At 42.8% G+C, this 20,371-nt stretch overlaps 1 protein-coding gene across 1 annotated transcript in view; it reads right to left on the bottom strand.

Moving 5' to 3' along the window:
- The window catches only part of auh (AU RNA binding protein/enoyl-CoA hydratase), a 212,380-nt gene that overhangs the window by 2,226 nt on the left and 189,783 nt on the right, over positions 1-20,371 (bottom strand). Inside the window, exons 7-9 of the mRNA XM_055632868.1 lie at positions 18,053-18,240; positions 15,163-15,213; positions 5,341-5,388 (exon numbers count right to left, since the gene is read on the bottom strand). Of these exons, the coding sequence (XP_055488843.1) occupies positions 5,341-5,388; positions 15,163-15,213; positions 18,053-18,240 (287 nt within the window). The remainder of the gene's footprint in view (positions 1-5,340; positions 5,389-15,162; positions 15,214-18,052; positions 18,241-20,371) is intronic.

Below are 20,371 nucleotides of genomic sequence, written 5' to 3'. Positions count from 1 at the left end.
AAGCCACTGTAAATCTGTGTTTGGCTTTCAAACATCCTCCTTGGCGTTTCCATTCTTATTAACTAATGACTAAGAACAATTCCATTATGATGTGATCACTCCTGATGCAATTTCCTCTTGCTGCTGACTTTCTAGGAAAGAATTTATCAAAAACACTGTTACTGAACTCAGCTTCAAAAGCAATCAGAACATCTTTAATCTATTTCCTCCCCACAAAAAATTGGCTGAATGTGCGCTGCAGCTCATTTTTATACACTCGCTAATTAGATATCCTGTATGTTTATAGAGCTTGCAATGACAAAGCAGACAGCAATGATGAAAACAACTACAGGACACAGCTTTGTCTATTCAATGGATAAATATTGCTAAACTTCAGGAGGGATAAGTAATAGATAAAACCCGATCAGCATGGAAAAGTTGCGCCAAAGGGCTCAGTTTCCATGATCTATTATTCTATAATCCTATAATTTTTTTAATTACTTGTCAAAACAATAATGATCCAGCCAACTTCTTGGAAACTAATATACATTGCATAGAATAAATGGTCAGGAATTATATATATATATGTGTGTATATATATATGTATATATATATATATGTGTATATATATGTGTGTGTATATATACATATATATATATGTATGTATGTATATATATATGTGTGTATGTGTATATATATGTGTGTATGTATATATGTATGTATATGTATATGTGTATATATATGTATATAGATATATATGTATACAATGGTATATGGACACACTGATCTGTTCTGTATTTATTTATGCCTACAATATTCTGTTGTGTTGAAGTAAAGCAAGAATTTAATTGTTCTATCAGGGACACATGACAATAAACTCTCTTGAATTTTGAATATTCTGGTTGCTTTTCCCTACTCCATAATGTTTTGTTGCAATAGGTGAGCTTGACGTAAAAAGTAGCAGCGTTTAGAAACATAGAAACATAGAAAATAGGTGCAGGAGGAGGCCATTCGGCCCTTCGAGCCAGCACCGCCATTCATTGTGATCATGGCTGATTGTCCCCTATCAATAACCCGTGCCTGGCCTCTCCCCATATCTCTTGACTCCACTAGCCCCTAGAGCTCTATCTAACTCTCTCTTAAATCCATCCAGTGACTTGGCCTCCACTGCCCTCTGTGGCAGGGAATTCCATAAATTCACAACTCTCTGGGTGAAAAAGTTTTTTCTCACCTCAGCCTTAAATGACCTCCCCTTTATTCTAAGACTGTGGCCCCTGGTTCTGAACTCGCCCAACATTGGGAACATTTTTCCTGCATCTAGCTTGTCCAGTCCTTTTATAATTTTATATGTTTCTATAAGATACCCCCTCATCCTTCTAAACTCTAGTGAATACAAGCCTAGTCTTTTCATTCTTTCCTCATATGACAGTCCCTCCATCCCAGGGATCAATCTCGTGAACCTACGCTGCACTGCCTCAATCACAAGGATGTCCTTCTTCAAATTAAGAGACCAAAACTGTATACAATACTCCAAATGTGGTCTCACCAGAGCCATATACAACTGCAGAAGAACCTCTTTACTCCTATACTGAAATCCTCTTGTTATGAAGGCCAACATTCCATTAGCTTTCTTCACTGCCTGCTGTACCTGTAAGTCAACTTTCAGTGACCGGTGTACAAGGACACCCAGGTCTCGCTGCACCTCCCCCTTACCTAACCTAACCCCATTGAGATAATAATCTGCCCCCTTGTTTTTGCCACCAAAGTGGATAACCTCACATTTATCTGTATTATACTGCACCTGCCACGCATCTGCCCACTCACTCAACCTGCCCAGGTCACCCTGCAACCTCCTAACATCCTCTTCACAGTTCACATTGCCACCCAGCTTTGTGTCATCCGCAAACTTTCCCTTTCATAAATCCATGTTGACTTAGACTAATCCTTTTACTGCTATCCAAATGCCCCATTATGCCTCTTTAATAATTGACTCCAGCATCTTTCCCACCACCGAAGTCAGGTTAACTGGTCTATAATTCCCCGTTTTCTCTCTCGCTCCTTTCTTGAAAAGTGGGATAACATTAGCTATCCTCCAATTCACAGGAACTGATCCTGAATATATTGAACATTGGAAAATGATCACCAATGCGTCCACTATTTCTAGATCCACCTCACTGAGGACGCTGGGATGCAGACCATCAGGTCCAGGGGATTTATCATCCTTCAGTCCCATTAGCCTACCCAATACTATTTCTTTGCTAATGAAAATTTATTTCAGTTCCTCTACCCCCTTAGATCCTCTGTCAGCCAGTACATCTGGGAGATTGTTTGTGTCTTCCTTAGTGAAGACAGATCCGAAGTGCCTGTTCAACTCCTCTGCCATTTCCTTGTTACCCATAATAATTTCACCCATGTCTGCCTTCAAGGGACCCACATTTGACTTTGCTACTCTTTGTTCCCTTAACATATCTAAAGAAGCTTTCATCGTCCTTCTTTATATTCCTGGCCAGCTTCCCTTCGTACTTCATTTTTTCAGCCCATATTGCCCGTTTTGTTTCCTTCTGTTGTCCTATGAAAGTTTCCCAATCCTCTGGCTTCCGGCTACTCTTTGCTGTGTTATACATCTTTTCTTTTAGTTTTATTCTATCCCTAACTTCTCTTGCTAGCCACGGTTGCCTCCTACTCCCCTTAGAATCTTTCTTCCTTTTTGGAATGAAATGATCCTGCGTCCTCCGGATTATGCCCAGAAATTCCTGCCATTGCTGTTCCACCGTCATTCCTGCCAGGATCCCTTTCCAGTCTACCTTGGCCAGCTCACCTCTCATGCCTTCATAGTCCCCTTTGTTCAACTGCATCACTGACACTGAGATTTAACGTTCTCCTTCTCAAATTGCAGATTAAAGCTAATCATATTGTGTTCACTACCTCCAAGCGGTTCCTTTAACTCGATTTCTCTTATCATATCAGGTTCATTGGACAACACTAAATTCAGAATTGCCTTTTCTCTGATCGGCTCCATTACAAGCTGCTCTCAGAATCGATCTCGGAGGCATTCTACAAACTCTCTTTCTTGAGGTCCTGAACCAACCTGATTTTCCTAGTCTACCTGCATAAATGTATCTTGAATCTTGAATCTTGAATATTGAAATCCCCCATCACCACAGTGGCATTACCTTTGTTACATGCCAGTTTTAACTCCTGCTGCAACTTACACCCTACATCCGGGCTACTATTTGGGGGTCTGTAGATAACACCAATTAGTGTCTTCTTGCCTTTACAATTCCTCAACTCAATCCCAGTGTCTCTACCTCGTCAGTCCCTTTGTCGTCCCTCGCAAGGGACTGAATTCCATCCCTCACAAGCAGAACTACCCCCCCTCGTCTGCCCACCTGCCTGTCCTTTCTATAGGATGTATAACCCTGAATATTAAGTTCCCAGGCCCGATCCTCCTGCAGCCATGTCTCAGTAATCCCCACAGTCATATCTACCAACCTCTAACTGAGCCTCAAGCTCATCTACTTTACTTCTTATACTTCGCGCATTCATATACAACACTTTTAATTCCTTAACCATCTCACCTTTCACATCGATCCCTATTACACTTGGCCATACTCTCCTATCCCTTTGTGAGCTTCCTTTCCCGTTAATTCTGGGGTCATTAACCATCCCTTTACTCTCTTTCCCTTTAACTCCGTCCTCGACTATCCCATTTGACACCCCACCACCCTTATTCAGTTTAAAACCACCCGTGTAGCAGTGGCAAACCTGCCTGCCAGAATGCTGGTCCCCCACTTGTTAAGATGTAATCCGTCCCTTTTGTACAGTTCCCCCTTACTCCAAAACAGATCCCAGTGATCTAAGAATCTAAATCCCTGCCCCCCTGCACCAGTTCCTCAGCCACACCTTCAGGTCCCGTATCTCCCTGTTACTGCTTTCGCCAGCACGAGGAACTGGAAGCAAACCGGAGATAACAACCCTGGAGGTCCTGTTTATCAGCATTTTTCCGAGCTCTCTAAAGTCACGCAGAATATTCATCCCCTTCTTTTTGACATCGTTTGTGCCGACATGCACTACCACTTCACCCTTGAGGATTTTCTGCACTCTGTCCACGACATCCTGGATCCTGGCACCAGGAAGGCAGCACACCATCCTCGAATCCCGTCTGTTCCTGCAGAAACCCCTGTCCGTACCTCTCACAATGGAGTCTCCAACTACAATGGCATTGCCTAACGTTGGCCTTTTTGGTTTTGGCTCAACAGCCCTTTTTGCTTCGCAAGCCAGTCCGCCGCTCAGTGTGATAACGTCTTCTATCCAGACAGCTTCTAAGTGGGTGAACCTGTTCACAAGAGGTACAACAACTGGGGACCTTTGCATTCCATGTTTCCCTCCCTTTCTCACCGTCACCCACCTTCTCGCTTCCAGTACCTTAGGTGTAACAATCTTACTGTAGGACTTGTCGAGGAACGACTCAGTTTCTCGGACGAACCTGAGGTCATCCACTTGCTTCTCCAGTTCCCCAACACGGTCCTTCAGGAGCTGTACCTGGATGTACTTCTCATATTTGTGGCAGCCAGAGGCACCAGCAGTGTCCTTGACCTCCCACATACTGCAAGCATCGCACTGAATCAGCTTGCCTGATATCTCCTTCTTTCGTCTCTCCCTCTCCAGCATTTTGCGTAGCCTCCTCTCCTCAGCCTCCTCGCCGAAGACTCACAAGCCAAAGACTCACAATTTTCTCACAGGGCACTTCCCTCACTGCCACTCCTTAAGAGCCATCCTGCTTGCATTCACTGATAAATTGCCTAATTAACCAATTTACAAACCAAATTCCTCAGTTTTAAACTGTTTTCCCCTCTCTGACTCGCTTCTAGCTCTCCACGCACTCGGGCTAGAGCAAATCAGTGCTTTCTCCTGCTTCTCTTTGTTGCTGTTGCTGTTGCTTCAAAATCCACGGGAGCTCTGAGTAAAGTCTGCCTGTGCTTTGGAGACGGAGAAGTTAGTTGCACATGCAGGATATGTTGGCAGGACAACAAATAACTCTTCAAAACCTCACCGCATTGACGAGAAAGTTTACACTTTGGCAGTTAGTGTACCCACTGTACTCTAATCTCGAGTGTGACTTGAAATGCTGACATGGTCAGAAATTGAGAGTAAATGTCGGAGAGTTTAACTGTGACACTGTTTATTTTCTTTTTTTAACTTCCTGATGTACTCGTATGGTATGAATTGCCAGGATAGCAAGCATAACAATGTGTGTCATATATCTCAGTAAACCTGACAATAAGATACAAATATATGGGGATAATGCCATTTAAGAATTCGCAGCTAAAACAGAGTAAACTGACAACATTAAGCACATACCTGAGCGTAACAAGCTTCTTCTATTTCTAACCCTGTTTTCAAATCAACCTGAAAAAGAAATAAGTATTAATAAGTGGAAGAAAAATTAAAGAAAGAGGGATGAAGGGAGAATTATGGTAGTGAAAAGAATGACTTGGAAAAATAAACTGAAGCTTCTTTTTGATGTAATCCTCCCAACGGCTCCCATTGCAAAAATCTGAAATACAACCCAAGTTCTCACCTGTACTTGCAGTTTTATTATTTGACATGGCAGTTAAAATTTGTCGTAATTACTCATTTTATTCTATATTCTATTAGTTCATCTTCTGATGCCATTGACCTTATTGAAATGCTCTGCAAGGATGCAAGGAAAAGTGAGATGGTGATAGACTTCAGGAAGCAAAGCGGTACACATACCCCAGTTTGCATTGACGCTGCGGAAGTAGAGATGGTTGAAAACTTAAAATTCCTTGGAGTCAAAATCACCAACAACATCTCCCTGACCACCCATATTGAAGCAACGATCAAGGAAGCGCACCAACGCCTCTACTTCCTTAGAAGGCTTAGGACGTTTGGCATGTTCCTACAACTCTCACCCACTTCTCTAGATGCACCATAGAAAGCATTTTAACAGGATGCATCAGAGCTTCATCCAAGAGCGCAAGAAATTGCAGCGAATTGTGGACGCAGCCCAGACCATCACACAAACCAACCTCCCTTTATTGGACTTGATTTATACCTCATACTGCCTCGGCAAGGCCAGCAGCATAATCAAGGATGAGTCGCACCCTTGCCACTCCCTCTTCTCCCCTCGCCAATCAGGCAAAAGGTATAGAAGGGTGAAAACGCACACCTTCAGATTCAGAGAGTTTCTTCCCAGCTTTCAAGATGGCGGACTGCATGGGTGATGCGCCGTTGTGTATGGCTGCTCTGCCTGCAGTCCGTCCTTTCACCCTTTTTTATTTTTATTTTTAGTCCTGTCGCTACAAAATGTTTGTTGGAGGTCTTCTTTTATGTGGTGCGTGGGGGGAGGTTAAGGGGGAAACTATTTTAATCCCAGTCCTACCTGGTCGGAGATGCAGTTTTCCTCCGAACCGCATCTTCGTCCTCTCTGTGCGGCCTACCATCGAGCTGGAGTAGCGCTGGAGCGGCGTTTCCTTGCGGGACTACAGCTTCGCCGGCGGTGCAGATGCTGGGACACCAACACCAACACGGAGCGGGCGATGCCTTACCGGGTCGCCTTGCGGTAAGCTCCGGGGCACTGTGACCGCAGACTGCAACATCGTTGAGCTGCGGCTGCAGAGCGTCCAGCCGCGGGCGGGCGGCACTGGATTTGAAACACCGCGGAGCCTGGGATCCGAGATCGCCAGAGTCGGAGGTCCGGCCGGCAGGGCCTGAGAACTTTGGACAATGCAGTCTTCGGGGAGGAGGCGGCCGCTTCAGTCCAAGCCGCTGAAAAATGTTCACCCGACGCCGATGATCCAGCTTCGCGGCAAGAGGGCCTGAAAACACCGGGTTGGCTGAGTAGGCCACATATAGACCCCGACCTCGGGTGGACTATGAGGAGGAGAACTGGATATTTTTAGTGCCTTCCCTCACAGTGAATTCTGCTGTGGGGGGACGTTTCTTGTTGATTTCTATAGTGTACTGTTCTGTGTCTTTTTTTCTTTTTCTTTTTTATTTTATATGGATTTATTGACATTTAATCTATTCAATTAGTTTAATCAATCTCTGTAAAGCACTTTGGTTCAAAGTGATTTTGTTTAAAAGTGCTATATAAATAAATATTACTTACATATTACTAGCTGTTATTAGGCGACTGAATCACCCTACCACAAACCAGAGAGCAATGCTGAACTACTATCTACCTCTTTGGTGATCCTCGGACAATCCTTCATTGGGCTTTGCTGGCTTTACCTTGCACTAAACGTTATTCACTGTAATCATTGTAATCATGTATTGTCTTTCCGCTGACTGAATAGCATGTAACAAAAGCTTTTCACTGTACCTCGGTACATGTGACAATAAACTAAACTAAATATCTTCCTCTTATGAATATATACGCAAGCCTTGCTTGCATTATTAATGAATGCTTATTCTATCTTATTTGAGCATGAATAATCTTTGCAAGGCGTAGGCTTGGCAGCAACATCGCCAAACACTTGCTCTCTGATCACTGGGCCAGCTGGAGACTGCCGTAGGTGGCCATATTAATTAACCTTCCAATTCCTATACTATCTTTCCTTGACTCCCTTCATTGCCAGGATAAGGCCATGCATAAACTGGAAGAACACCTTCACATTCCACCTAGGTAGCCTACAATCCAAATGACATGAACATTGTATTCTCCAATTTCAGTTAAAACGACTCCTCCGCACCCGTGAATGCACTTTTCTTTCCTCTCCTCTATCCAATCATCACCCACCCCTATTCCAGATCCTCCCGTCTTACTTTCTTATCAGATTGTGTCATTTGCACCCTTTTCTCACCTTCTTTACCTCCACCATGGTAATTTACTAATTATCCCCTCGTTACCTAGACCCATATATAATTCCACACCTCGCCTCCTTCAAACTGAAGGAGGCGAGGGAAGATTGCTGTTAGAAGAAGGGTCTTGGCCCAAAACATAACTTGTTCAATGCCCTCCACATATGCCGCCTGACTCTGAGTTCCTTCAGCATTTGAACTCAACATTCCAGCATCTGCAGGCTCTCTTTCTGAGAGTCACAGAGTTATACAGTGTGGAAACAGGCTTTTCGGCCCAACTTGCCTACATTGGCCAACATGTCACAGCTACACTGGTCCCACCTGCCTGCGCTTGGTCCATATCCCTCCAAACATGTCCCTCCAAACATGTCCTATCCATGTACCTGTCTAACAGTTTCTTAAACGTCCCAGCCTCAACTACCTCATCTGGCAGCTTGTTCCATACACCCACCACCCTTTGTGGGAAAAAATTACCCCTCAGATTCCTATTAAATCTTTTCCCTTTCACCTTGAACCTATGTCTTCTGGTCCTCAATTCCCTTACTCTGGACAAGAGACTCTGCATCTACCCTATTCCTTTAATGATTTTGTACACCTCTATAAGATCACCCCTCATCCTCCTGCGCTCCAAGGAATAGAGACCCAGCCTACTCAATCTTTCCCCATAGCTCACACCCTCTAGTCCTGGCAACATCCTCGTAATTCTTCTCTGAACTCTTTCAAGCTTGACAATATATTTCCTATAACATGGTGCCAAGAACAGAACACAATATTCTAAATGTGGTCTCTCCAACATCGTATACAACTGCAACATGACCTCCCAACTTCTATACTCAATATTCTGACTGATGAAGGCCAATGTGCCAAAAGCCTTTTTAACCACTGTACAGTATTTACCTGCGACTCGACCTTCAAGAAACCATGCATCTGCACTCCTAGATCTCTTTGCTCTGCATTCCATTCAGTTCATTCCATTCAGCCCACCATTCAGTTCATCTTCATGTTCATCTGTTTAGTCTATTTGCATTGACCAAACCCAGCAATAAAATTATCAACTTTACCCCTCAACAGCCACCACGAGGCACCCCATCCTGCATACCTATTTTACAATAATATAAATGTAAGGTGCTTGAGATAATAGATTAATTAACAACCCCAGTTGTTGCCTGCCTCCTTTTAGTTTCATTGGTTGCACAACATGATGGAAAGAATTGTGATACCACTTAACACAAAACAAACCTAATTTGTCAGGGTAGACAAAAGTGCTGGAGAAACTCAGCGGGTGCAGCAGCATCTATGGAGCAAAGGAAATAGGTAACGTTTCGGGCTGAAACCCTTCTTCAGACTGATGACGGGTTGGGGGGGGGGGGGGGCGGGGAGAAGAGAGGAGAAAGGAAGAGGAGGAGCCCGAGGGCTAAGGGAGAGTTGAGAAGGGGAGGTGACAGCAAGGGCTACCAGACATTGGAGGTCAATGTTTATCCCGCTAGGGTGCAAACTGCCCAAGCAGAATATGAGGTGCTGCTCCTCCAATTTCCGCTGGTTCTCACTCTGGCCATGGAGGAGGCCCAGGACAGAAAGGTCGGATTTGGAATGGGAGGATGAGTTGAAGTACTGATCCACCGGGAGATCAGGTTGGTTAATGCGGACCGAGCGGAGGTGTTCAGATGAAACGGACCGAGCGGAGATGTTCGGTGTTCCACTATAAACCCACTGACTCCCATGGCTATCTAGACTACACTTCTTCCCACCCTGCTACCTGTAAGGACTCCATGCCTGACTCCCAATTCCTCTGTCTACACCGCATCTGCTCCCAGGATGAGGTGTTCCACACCAGGGCATCGGAAATGTCCCCTCCTATAGATGAGGCTCTCACCAGGGTCTCTTCAATACCCCGTAACACTACTCTCTCCCCATCCCCCCACTCGTAACAATGGGAGGGTCCCTCTAGTCCTCACCTTTCACCCCACTAGCCGTCACATACAACAAATAGTCCTCCATCATTTTCGCCACCTCCAACGTGACCCCACCACTTGCCACAACTTCCCACCTCCCCCCGTCTGCTTTCCACGAAGACCACTCCCTCCGCAACTTCTTGGTCAATTCTTCCCTTCCCTCCCGCACCACCCCCTCCACGGGTACTTTCCTTTGCAACCGCAAGAGATGCTACACTTGTCGCTTTACCTCCCCCCTCAACTCCATTCAAGGACCCAAGCAGTCGTTCCAGGTGCTACAGAGGTTCACCTGCATCTCATCCAACCTCGTCTATTGCACCCGCTGCTCTAGATGTTAGCTGATCTACATCGGTGAGTCCAAGCGTAGGGTTGGTGATCGTTTCGCCGAACACCTCCGCTCGGTCCGTATTAATCAACCTGATCTCCCGGTGGCTCAGCAATTAAACTCCCCATCCCATTCCAAATCTGACCTTTCTGTCCTGGGCCTCCTCCATGGCCAGAGTGAGCACCACCGGAAATTGGAGGAGCAGCACCTCATATTCCGCTTGGGCAGTTTGCATCCTAGCGGCATAAACATTGACTTCTCCAATTTCCGGTAGCCCTTGCTGTCTCCTCCCCTTCTCAGTTCTCCCTCAGCCCTCAGGCTCCTCCTCTTTCTTTCTCCTTTCTTCTCCCCACCCCCCCCCACCCCCCTCTCACCCTACATCAGTCTGAAGAAGGGTTTCGGCCCGAATCGTTGCCTATTTCTTTTGTTCCATAGATGCTGCTGCACCCGCTTAGTTTCTCCAGAACTTTTGTTTACCTTTGATTTTCCAGCATCTGCAGTTCCTTCTTAAACTAATTTGTCAGGAAATCCTTTACAGAACAACTAAGAAACTAACATTTTTACAAGGTTCATTTGTGGGATGGCGGGACTGTCATATGATGAGAGAATGGAGCAGCTGCGCTTGTACACCCTGGAGTTTAGGATGAGAGGGTATCTCATTGAAACATATAAGATTGTTAATGGCTTGGACACGCTAGAGGCAAGAAACATGTTCCCGATGTTGGGGGAGACCAGAACCAGGGGCCACAGTTTAAGTATAAGTAGTAAGCCATTTAGAACGGAGACGAGGAAACACTTATTCTCCAAGAGAGTGGTAAGTGTGGAATTCTCCACCTCAGAGGGCGGTGGAGACAGGTTCTCTGGATGCTTTCAAGAGAGAGCTAGATAGGGCTCTTAAAATCTTCTTCCTGGTTGCACTTTTTTTTTAAATGTACGTATAAAAAGCCTTGGGATTTTCTGTTAAAACAACGCGCCAATTACATTTCCAGGCCCCTTTTGCCCCTTCGAATTGTCTACTTGAGTTCTTTCCTGTGTGTTTTACATTCCTCATAGCCCCTGTCTAATTTCATCTTTCTAAACCTTCCTATATGCTCCTTTTTTCTTCTTGACCAAATTTACAACATCTTTGGTCATCGAAGAATCCCTTACCTTCCTTTCTTCTTACTGGAACATGCCAGTTCTGGACTTTGATCAGTTGGCCTTTAAACAACTCCCACACATCAGATGTGAACTTACCAATAACACTGCTTGAATCTACCCTCCCTAACTCATGCCTAAACATGCTGTGGTCTTCTTTACCCCAATTTAGTACCTTCCCCCAAAATCCAGACATACTTATTCATAACTATTTGAAGGAGTTGTGATCACTGTTCCCAAAATATTATTCTACTGAAATACCAGTTACCTGTCTAGGCCCGTTTCCCAGTACAAGGTCCAGAATGGTCCTTCCTTGAATTGGACTCTGAAGAAGGGTCTCAACCCGAAACGTCACCCATTCCTTTTCTCCAGAGATGCTGCCTGTCCTGCTGAGTTGCTCCAGCATTTTGTGTCTATCTACAGTTTAAACCAGCATATGCAGTTCCTTCCTATACATTTGGACAATGAACACACTGTTTCAGGAAACCCTCTTGGATACACATAAACAAATTCTACTCTGCCTCAGCCTTTAACATTAAACATCAAGTCCCATTCAAATTTGGGGAAGATGAAGTCATCCAGTAGGACAACCCTGGTGCTTTAGCATATCTCCAATAGTCTGTCTCATGGCCATCCAAAGGGGGGGTGCGTTGGGTGCGACTGCACCCCCCTTTTTTTCCCTTAAGAAAAAAGTCACCAAAAATAAAAAAATAAAAATAAAAATTGAAAAAAAAATCAACGTTTCCACTTTGGAAACGGCCAGTTCTCTGTTCTCTCGTTCCCGGGCGGGAGTGGCTGAATCTGAACCCAACAGCTGTAACCCCAAGACCAGTCGCCGCTGCGGCGGAGCCCGCTCCCCTCGCCTCCCCCCGCCACCGGAGCCCAAGCCATCTTCCCCCCCACACCACCCCCGCTGACCCCCGCTGGGCCCATGCCACCCCCGCTGGGCTCATGCCACCCCCGCTGGGCTCATGCCACCCTCGCTGGACTCAGGCCACCCCCGCTGTGCCCAGGCCACCCCCGCTGGGCCCACGCCACCCCTGCTGACCCCTGCTGGGTCCACGCCACCCTCGCTGACCCTTGCAGGGCCTACGCCACCCCCGCTGGGTCCACGCCATCCCCGCTGGGCTCACTCCACCCATGCTGGGCCCACGCCACCCCCGCTGACCCCCGCTGGGTTCACGCCACCCCCGCTGGGTCCACGCCACCTCCGCTGGGTCTACGCCATCCCCGCTGGGCTCACGCCACCCCCACTGGGCCCACGCCACCCCCACTGACACCCACTGGGTCCCCGCCACCTCCACGGGGCCCACGCCACCTTCATCATCCCCGTCCATTGGGCCCGCGCCACTTTCATCTTCACCCCCCCCCGCAAGAAAGAGGGGGGATGTGAGAGGGGGGAGGGGGAGAGAGAGAGGGGAAGGGAGAGGAGAGAGTCATGGGGAGGGGAGAGGGAAAGGGGGATTATCTTGAGTGAGATTGCAAAATTAAGGTAGGTTTTAGAGCTATTATATTTTCTCCTCCATATGAATAATATTAAACAATATCAAATAATATCAAACAATTGGAACTGCTTTCTTTTCGATAACAATACTGAAAAATATGAATTCCATAGTTTGTGACATAAATACACATTTTAATGGGATCATTATATACAGATGTAACATTTCCATTTTGAGATCAGGGGGAGGGGGGGACTGTTGGGAGCAAATATGCGTCGCCGATAGCCTAATCGTTAAAGAGTTAAAAGATAGCCTAATCGATATGCGCTGAGAAGAGGAATCAGAGCTACCAAGGAAAGATACTCTGAGAAGTTGCCCCCCCCCCCCATCAAGTCCTCAGCCACCCATTTAACTGTCCTATCTTCCTATTCCAACCCTCATTAGCACAAGGCACTGCAAATAATCTGAAAATTATCTGTATCTGTGGAATTCTTTGCCACAGAGGGGTGTGGAGGCCAGGTCAATGGATATTTTTAAGGAAGAGATATGTTCTTAATTAGTATGGGTGTCAGGGTTATGGGGAGAAAGCAGGAGAATGGGGTTAGGAGGGAGAAATAGACCAGTCATGATTGAATGGCGGAGTAGATTTGATGGGCCGAATGGCCTAATTCTGTTCTTATCACATGACCTAATATTATTACCATTGAGGTCTTGCATTTTAATCTTTTATCTAACTCCCTGCATTCACTCTCATCAATTTTCCTAACCATCATTTGTGTCAATGTGCATGATGACCTGGCTGCTCCCCCTCCCCCTTGAGAATGCCCTTGGAGACATCCTGGATCACCCGGTAAGCAACACACCATCCTAGCGCCTTGGTTGCAACCACATAATCTCCATTCTGCTCTCCTAACTAACTAGTTAACACGTCTCGTGTGCAGGAAACTTAGTGAAAGTGTACCTGTCACCGAGGAAGGCTTCAACAGCCTCTTGCCAGGAAGGTCTGGTTTACAGAATCAGTAAAGAGTCTGCAGCTACAATAATTCTGTATCACTCGAAATGGGGAATTTGCACAAACTGTGCAAGACTATTTCTGGCTCACAAATGGGGAAGAATGCAAACAGTGAAGCTACATCATAAGGCTTGAAATCAAAGTTTAAATATTTGAGTGTATTTTAGTGCCGGATTTTCAACATTGTAAAATGAATAAAAAACTGTCTTTAACTGTATGAATAGATCTTTAATAATGGTTGAATATTTCTCCATGTCGGTAACATTCTGTTTTTGGTAGTTTTGGCTCAGACATGAAATCTCACTGGCAGAAGCAATGGCAGAATAGATCAGTAAATGTGTGTTTAAGGAGAAGGTAAATAAAAGCAAGGTGAAGAAAGCAATAAAAACATAAACTGAACTAGTTAGCTGAAGGAGGTATCAACGATGTGCACCAGTGGGCTGACTGCCTGCTTGTGCTGCACATTCCATGAGATTTTATTCAGTTGGTGATATTTATTTTTCTTTTTATAAAAGGAAAGCTTAGTTAGCTTTTTATAAAAGGAAAGCTGGGACACTGTGACCAGTTTATCATCTGAATCCAACATTAGAATCTTTAAGTATTTGCAGCATTCTTCGGAGAAAGGAATGTTTCTCCACCTTTAGTACCAAACGGTAGCAAAACACAAACCAATGAAGTGTAAAACTTTCACTATGTCATCCCAACATAAACATTCAAGAATTGCTACAGTATGTGCAAGAATGCCAGATTCAAGAGAATGCAGTGTTTGACACGTTAATGGAATAGGGAAGATTAGAGAAATAAAAAAGTGCTTTTGAAAGATTATCAAAAAAACCTTAAAACTTGGATCTATGTGAAAAAAATACGCGTGCATGTTATATCAAAGTGGCTCTGCTATGGTATATTGTATGGCTTGCTCAAACTTAGAATGCCCAAAGTACATTTTTGCCTGACCTACAAAAGTAGTCTTGCCTGCCTGAAGGACAGATAACAAATGATGAGGATGATACTAGGACTTAAAAATGAGGATTTAAATCCTAGAAACCTCTTCCTTAACTAAAAGAGAATATTCGGACTAATACATTTTAGAATCCCTTTACCGAAACTATTCTAGAAACCCTTGGGAATAAAACAACAGAATGACTGGATTAAATGAATATGACAATGGCACTTTGTGAATCAGATGTAGGCTTTGTAACTCCTGTCTATTTCCATCAGAATTAATTTGTAAATAAACTTCTCACATCATTTGTGCAACCCATAAATGAAATAACAAGTAGCAATACTGACATGTAAACCAATTCCTGATGCATCCCCTAAAACTATAGTTGAGAGTTTATCATTGTTAAATTTAGTCCAAAAAGAGGATGGGCAGTGCTTGTACAGGACTGAGAATAGCCTATTTAAAATAACAGTTCCTATGGAATCCGCAGTTGATCCATAGTTGATAAGACAAATAATAGTCAAGCATAGACAAACAGTATTTACCTCCATGCCTTGGTTGATTGCTAGTTTTGCTAATCTCACTGCAATAGGTCCCTTAAAAATACAAGAAATTATTAACACAGATTTATTTAACTCAAGAATCTTAGAACACACATGATAAACAAACATATTAATGAATCAAATATGTACAAAGCATTGTCCTTATCAATTCAAATAGTGCAAATCATATAATTGGGAGCAGCTGTTTCTCGTTAGATTATTTGTCTTGAAACACATTTGATCAGTAAGGGACAAGTATACCCATTAAACCTGGCTCGGACAAAACTCTGATTATTAATAACCAATTATCTGTTATTTGCACTTTATCAGTTTATTTATTCATTTGTGTATATATTTATATTACGGTATATGGACACACTGATCTGTTTTGTAGTAAATGCCTACTAAGTTCTGTGTGCTGAAGCAAGCAAGAATTTCATTGTCCTATTAGGGACACATGACAATAAACTCACTTGAACTTGAATTACTGCACTTTAATTTTAAAATGAATTTACTAACAGGCCAAAAACTCTTCTCCCATACACCATATGAATTATGTTGTACTCTACAATACCAGGAAGTAACCGGAGGGATATTTGACCTTGCATGTTTTCCAGAAAGTAAGTCTTTGTTCTTAGCAGCACCATTAAAACTTCATGGAATCCCCAATAGGCAAAAAAATAACAGACTGCTAGAGGAACTCAGCTGGGCAGGCAGCATCTTTGGAGGGAAACAGACATACAACATTTCGAGGCATGACTGAAGATGCTGGATGATCCACTGAATTCCTCCAGTAGTCTGTTTTTGTTCAAGATTACAGCATTTGCAGTCTCTTGAGTTTCCAAAAGTTCTCTAGTTGCCCTGCACATCCCAATTGAATAGTTAATTGACTGGTGTAAAGCGAGTAGGCAAGAATTTTAGCGTGGTTGATGGTCGGTGCAGACCCGTTGAGCTAAAGGCACTGATCTTGTGCTGCATCTTTCAATGATTAAAAGAGGCACTTACCTGGTTGTGCTGGCAGGTTCCAACTATCTCCCACAGCTGAGAATACCTCACAACAATAATAACTATAAAGCAAGCTTCTTATTTTCACTCCAGGAGCCTTCTTTAAATAATGTTAATTATTAAAAGTATTGCGGAGTCAACAAACAAGTGGACAAGTGTAAGCAACGCGTCTATGAAATGGAAATCTGAGTGTATTCGTTAAAGGTGATAAATCAGTTTAAAACTGGGAATGTCCAGAATGTTCAAAGATTTAATACTGGGACACCTGTTGTATGATTAGCTTATAGTTTGGAATTAGAGGTATAATTTCAATATTTTGCTAAGTATAAAATCTCATATCTCCATGGAAAATTAGTGTATTAATGGGGGTGACCTAGAAACAGCATTGTAAGCTAATTTTTAAGAAAGAACTGCAGATGCTGGATGCAGATTTGGTTATATTAAAAGTAAACACAGCTCGGGGTTCATTTTCGAGAGACAGATATGAATGAATGAATGAATGAATGAATGAATGAATGAATGAATGAATGCATGTTTATTTATTGGCCAAGTATTCACATACAAGGAATTTACCCACAAGTGACAACATGACATACAGTGACAGTTAGGAATGACACATAAAACATTCAACATTAATAATAAAACATTATCGATTAAACATGGGAATTAAATAAAATACCAGAGCAAAAGGAGGCTGCAGATTTTTGGTTATTGAGTAGAGCTACTATTCCATGAAAAATATGAAAATATGAAAAATTAACAAGTACAAACTTATCACTTGCCAGGCTCTGCACTGTCCCCGCCTCTTTTCCAGCTCCCCCCCCCCCCCCCCCCCACTACAATCAGTTTGAAGAAGCAGCCTGACCCAAAACATTGCCTATCGATGTCCGCCTGAGTTGTTGCCTGACCCGCTGAGTTACTTTGTATTCTAATTAGCAAGTTACATTCATCATGCACAGACCATAATGGACTTACTTGAAGGACTGAAAGGTTTGTCTCCATATTACTGAAAGAATACAAAGTTACTGAAGAAGGGGCAAATAAGATTTACCGAAACAAATCCAAAACTGTAATAACCTTCATCAACAAAGAATGGACAGTGGAGTTTATTTTTTCTATTTAGAAACACCAATAGTTCCTATTGAAGGAGATCCAGAACCCGTCAAAAATAGAACTCACTAATAAGTGATTAATTTGAAATTTGTTTGCCTAGAAAGTGGTTGAAATGTAACATATATCATTGCAAAAAGTATTTCAGGTCAATTGCACAGATGCATATAAAGTAAGATAGATTACTGTGAGGGAGAAAGAAATGGAAAATATATTGATGAGGTGAAATAAAAGAGGATGGGAAGAGGATTATGGAAGCGCAAACACCAAGATGAGCAAATCAGGCTGAATGCCTTTCTTCAGTGCAATAAATTGTGTGTAATACCATGCAAGTGCCTCAAAACCACAAAGGGACATTGGATGACCCATTAAAGACTGCTAAAAAGAAAGTCAAGAGCACATTTACCTCAAGATCATTGTCCACATTTGTAAGTAACCCTGCAGTGGCTATCGTGGAGGTGTTACTAAGGTTAATGTTAATATTGAGCCCCACGTTTATTAGCAAGCTCAGAATCTTGAGCACAAAAAAATAGGTTGTCAGTTCTGCAGAGTATTGAAAAACTGCTGCACTGTCAGAGGTGTTTTCAATTGATCTATGAACTTCACAGAAGTACTTTGCGGTGAGCTGGTAATTTGCGGTTGGGTCCATGTCCTAGCCATCCTGTTGCTAGTAACGTAGTTTTGTTTGGTGTTATAAATTCTTTAAAATATAATAGTAAGTTTTAGCAAAATGTACTGAACAATCTTAACAAGTAAAATATTAAAAGGATTTATGTACCTGAGGTAAAAATTCTTTTGCAAGGGATAATGCTCGGTGATAGGCTGCATCTCCAGCTTCATTCTGTTCCACAACGTGACTGACCAGACCAATTGTTTTCGCTTCAGTACCATCAACCACTCGTCCAGAAAAGATAAGTTCCTTTGCCATGGATACTCCTACAGTGCGAGGGAGGCGTTGTGTGCCACCTGTTTAAAATAAGGTGCAAAACTGCTTCAGCAATCTCCTGCCATGATGCAATGATGTAAAAAAAATACTGCTAGTCCTATCTCTCAGACTAAAATAATACAATCCATGTTATAACAAGCAACAAAAGTATGTTTGAATACGACAACATATGAAACTATTTTTATCACAGTAAATCTTGCGTCGATCATGCTACATACTTAATTGTCATGAAATATTCCACCATCTTTTTAATAGAAGAAAATACTATATTTAAAACAGTTTGCTTTCCTTGGTCAGGTGGCACCATGTACATTTACAGTTTTACTATGGATCCAAAATTCAATGTGACATTTAAATGAGCTCTATCCTCAGCCAGTTGGCTGCCTGTTGGCCATCAATTGGTTAATAACATTCTGTTAAGCCACCCAAAATTATGATAGATTTCCAGCTACTGTGCTGGATATTAAGTTAAATTAAGTAAGAAGGAAATTAAGGGCGGAATGATAGCGCAGCGGTAGAGTTGCTGCCTTACAGCGCCAGAGACCTGAGTTCGATCCTGACCATGGGTGCTGTCTGTATAGAGTTTTATGTTTTCCCAGTTACCTCCTGGGTTTTCTCCGGGTGCTCCGGTTTCCTCCCATACTCCAAAGATGTACAGGTTTGTAGGTTAGCTTCGGTAAAAATTGTAGATTGTCCCTAGTGCTTAGGATAGTGTTAGTGGATGGGGATTGCAGATCGGCGCGGACTCAGTGTGCCAAAGGGCCTGTTTCCGTGCTGTATCTCTAAACTAAACTAAGAAATCTGGAATTAGAAAATTAGTATCAGTAATCTACCATTGGAGTCTGCATTATATATTATGGTTACAACAGTAGAAACATTTTCCACATGGTATGGGTACCAATTTTAATCCTGCGTCGTTTAGAACCATAAAGATGTTGTAAAAGAGCAATTTGGGAAATAAATTTGCCATCATTACCTAATGTGACCCACATGCTAACATCAACATTAATTATCTGTTACCTGCTTTATCAAAGGATCTAGCAAGCCACACAGATTAACAGCAATTAGTAGGTATGTTGCAAAACCTACCTTCAGCGGGGCTGCAGATCTGTCCCAGCCCGTGTGCGTGATTTTGGCGCCGTTGAGAGGGGGGCGGGTTTAAAACGCGATTTCCCCAAGGCTATTCAAATCGAGGTTGTTCCGCCTACTTAGTTGCTGATGAAAAATCGCTGCGAGGTTCATTCGCTGCAGCTATTTTTAAACTTAATTGTTCAATTTAATTGTTATAGTAGATTAAAAATTATCCTCTAAACCCACGACCGCTTACAATGGGATGGATCTCATACAGGGGACAACGGATGGTAGGTTGTTTATTTTTACATTAAAAAGGGTTTCTTAAGATCCCTTTATACAAAGTTTTATGTTGCGAGTAGCTAATTTGGGGCCACATTAAATCCCGCAGTCTTTTTCTGGGCATATGGGGTACAAATCTACCGCAATGGGAACGTTCCAAACCAGCGCGTTCCAGAGTTCCACAGGATCCCACTCGAAAGCTGATTAATTTACCATGGCCATTAATTTACAGCAATTGAACACTAAATTCCTTCCATTTGGCCTATATATTAATGTAAATGAGATTTAAAAATCATATTTTATTGTGAATTCTTTGTGAATGTTATTTGGACACTTAGGCTATTTAAAAATGTTAATCTTTTCTTAAGAAATGGATAGATGTTTAGATCTAGTAATTGAAGTTTGGAATTAGCCACAATTGAGTAACTAATTAATTATTTGCTTTAATTTCAGGTCATCCAAGTAAGATTGTTTCATATTTGTTTCAGAATGCTTCAATCTATAATAACTGAAAATGTATTTCAGTTCAAGTTCAAGTTCAAGTGAGTTTATTGTCCTGTGTCCCTGTATAGGACAATGAAATTCTTGCTTTGCTTAAGCGCACAGAAAATAGTAGGCATTTACTACAAAACAGATAAATGTGTCCATATACCATGATATAAATATATACACACGTGAATAAATAAACTGATAAAGTGCAAATAGCAGAAAGTGGTTATTAATAATCAGAGTTTTGTCCGAGGCAGGTTTAATAGCCTGATGGCTGTGGGGAAGTAGCTATTCCTGAACCTGGTTGTT

This window comes from Leucoraja erinacea, chromosome 3 (assembly GCF_028641065.1).
Source record: "Leucoraja erinacea ecotype New England chromosome 3, Leri_hhj_1, whole genome shotgun sequence".
Lineage (NCBI taxonomy): Eukaryota > Metazoa > Chordata > Chondrichthyes > Rajiformes > Rajidae > Leucoraja > Leucoraja erinaceus.
Note: the sequence above shows the minus strand (reverse complement) of the source record. Positions and strands in the feature narration are given on the sequence as shown.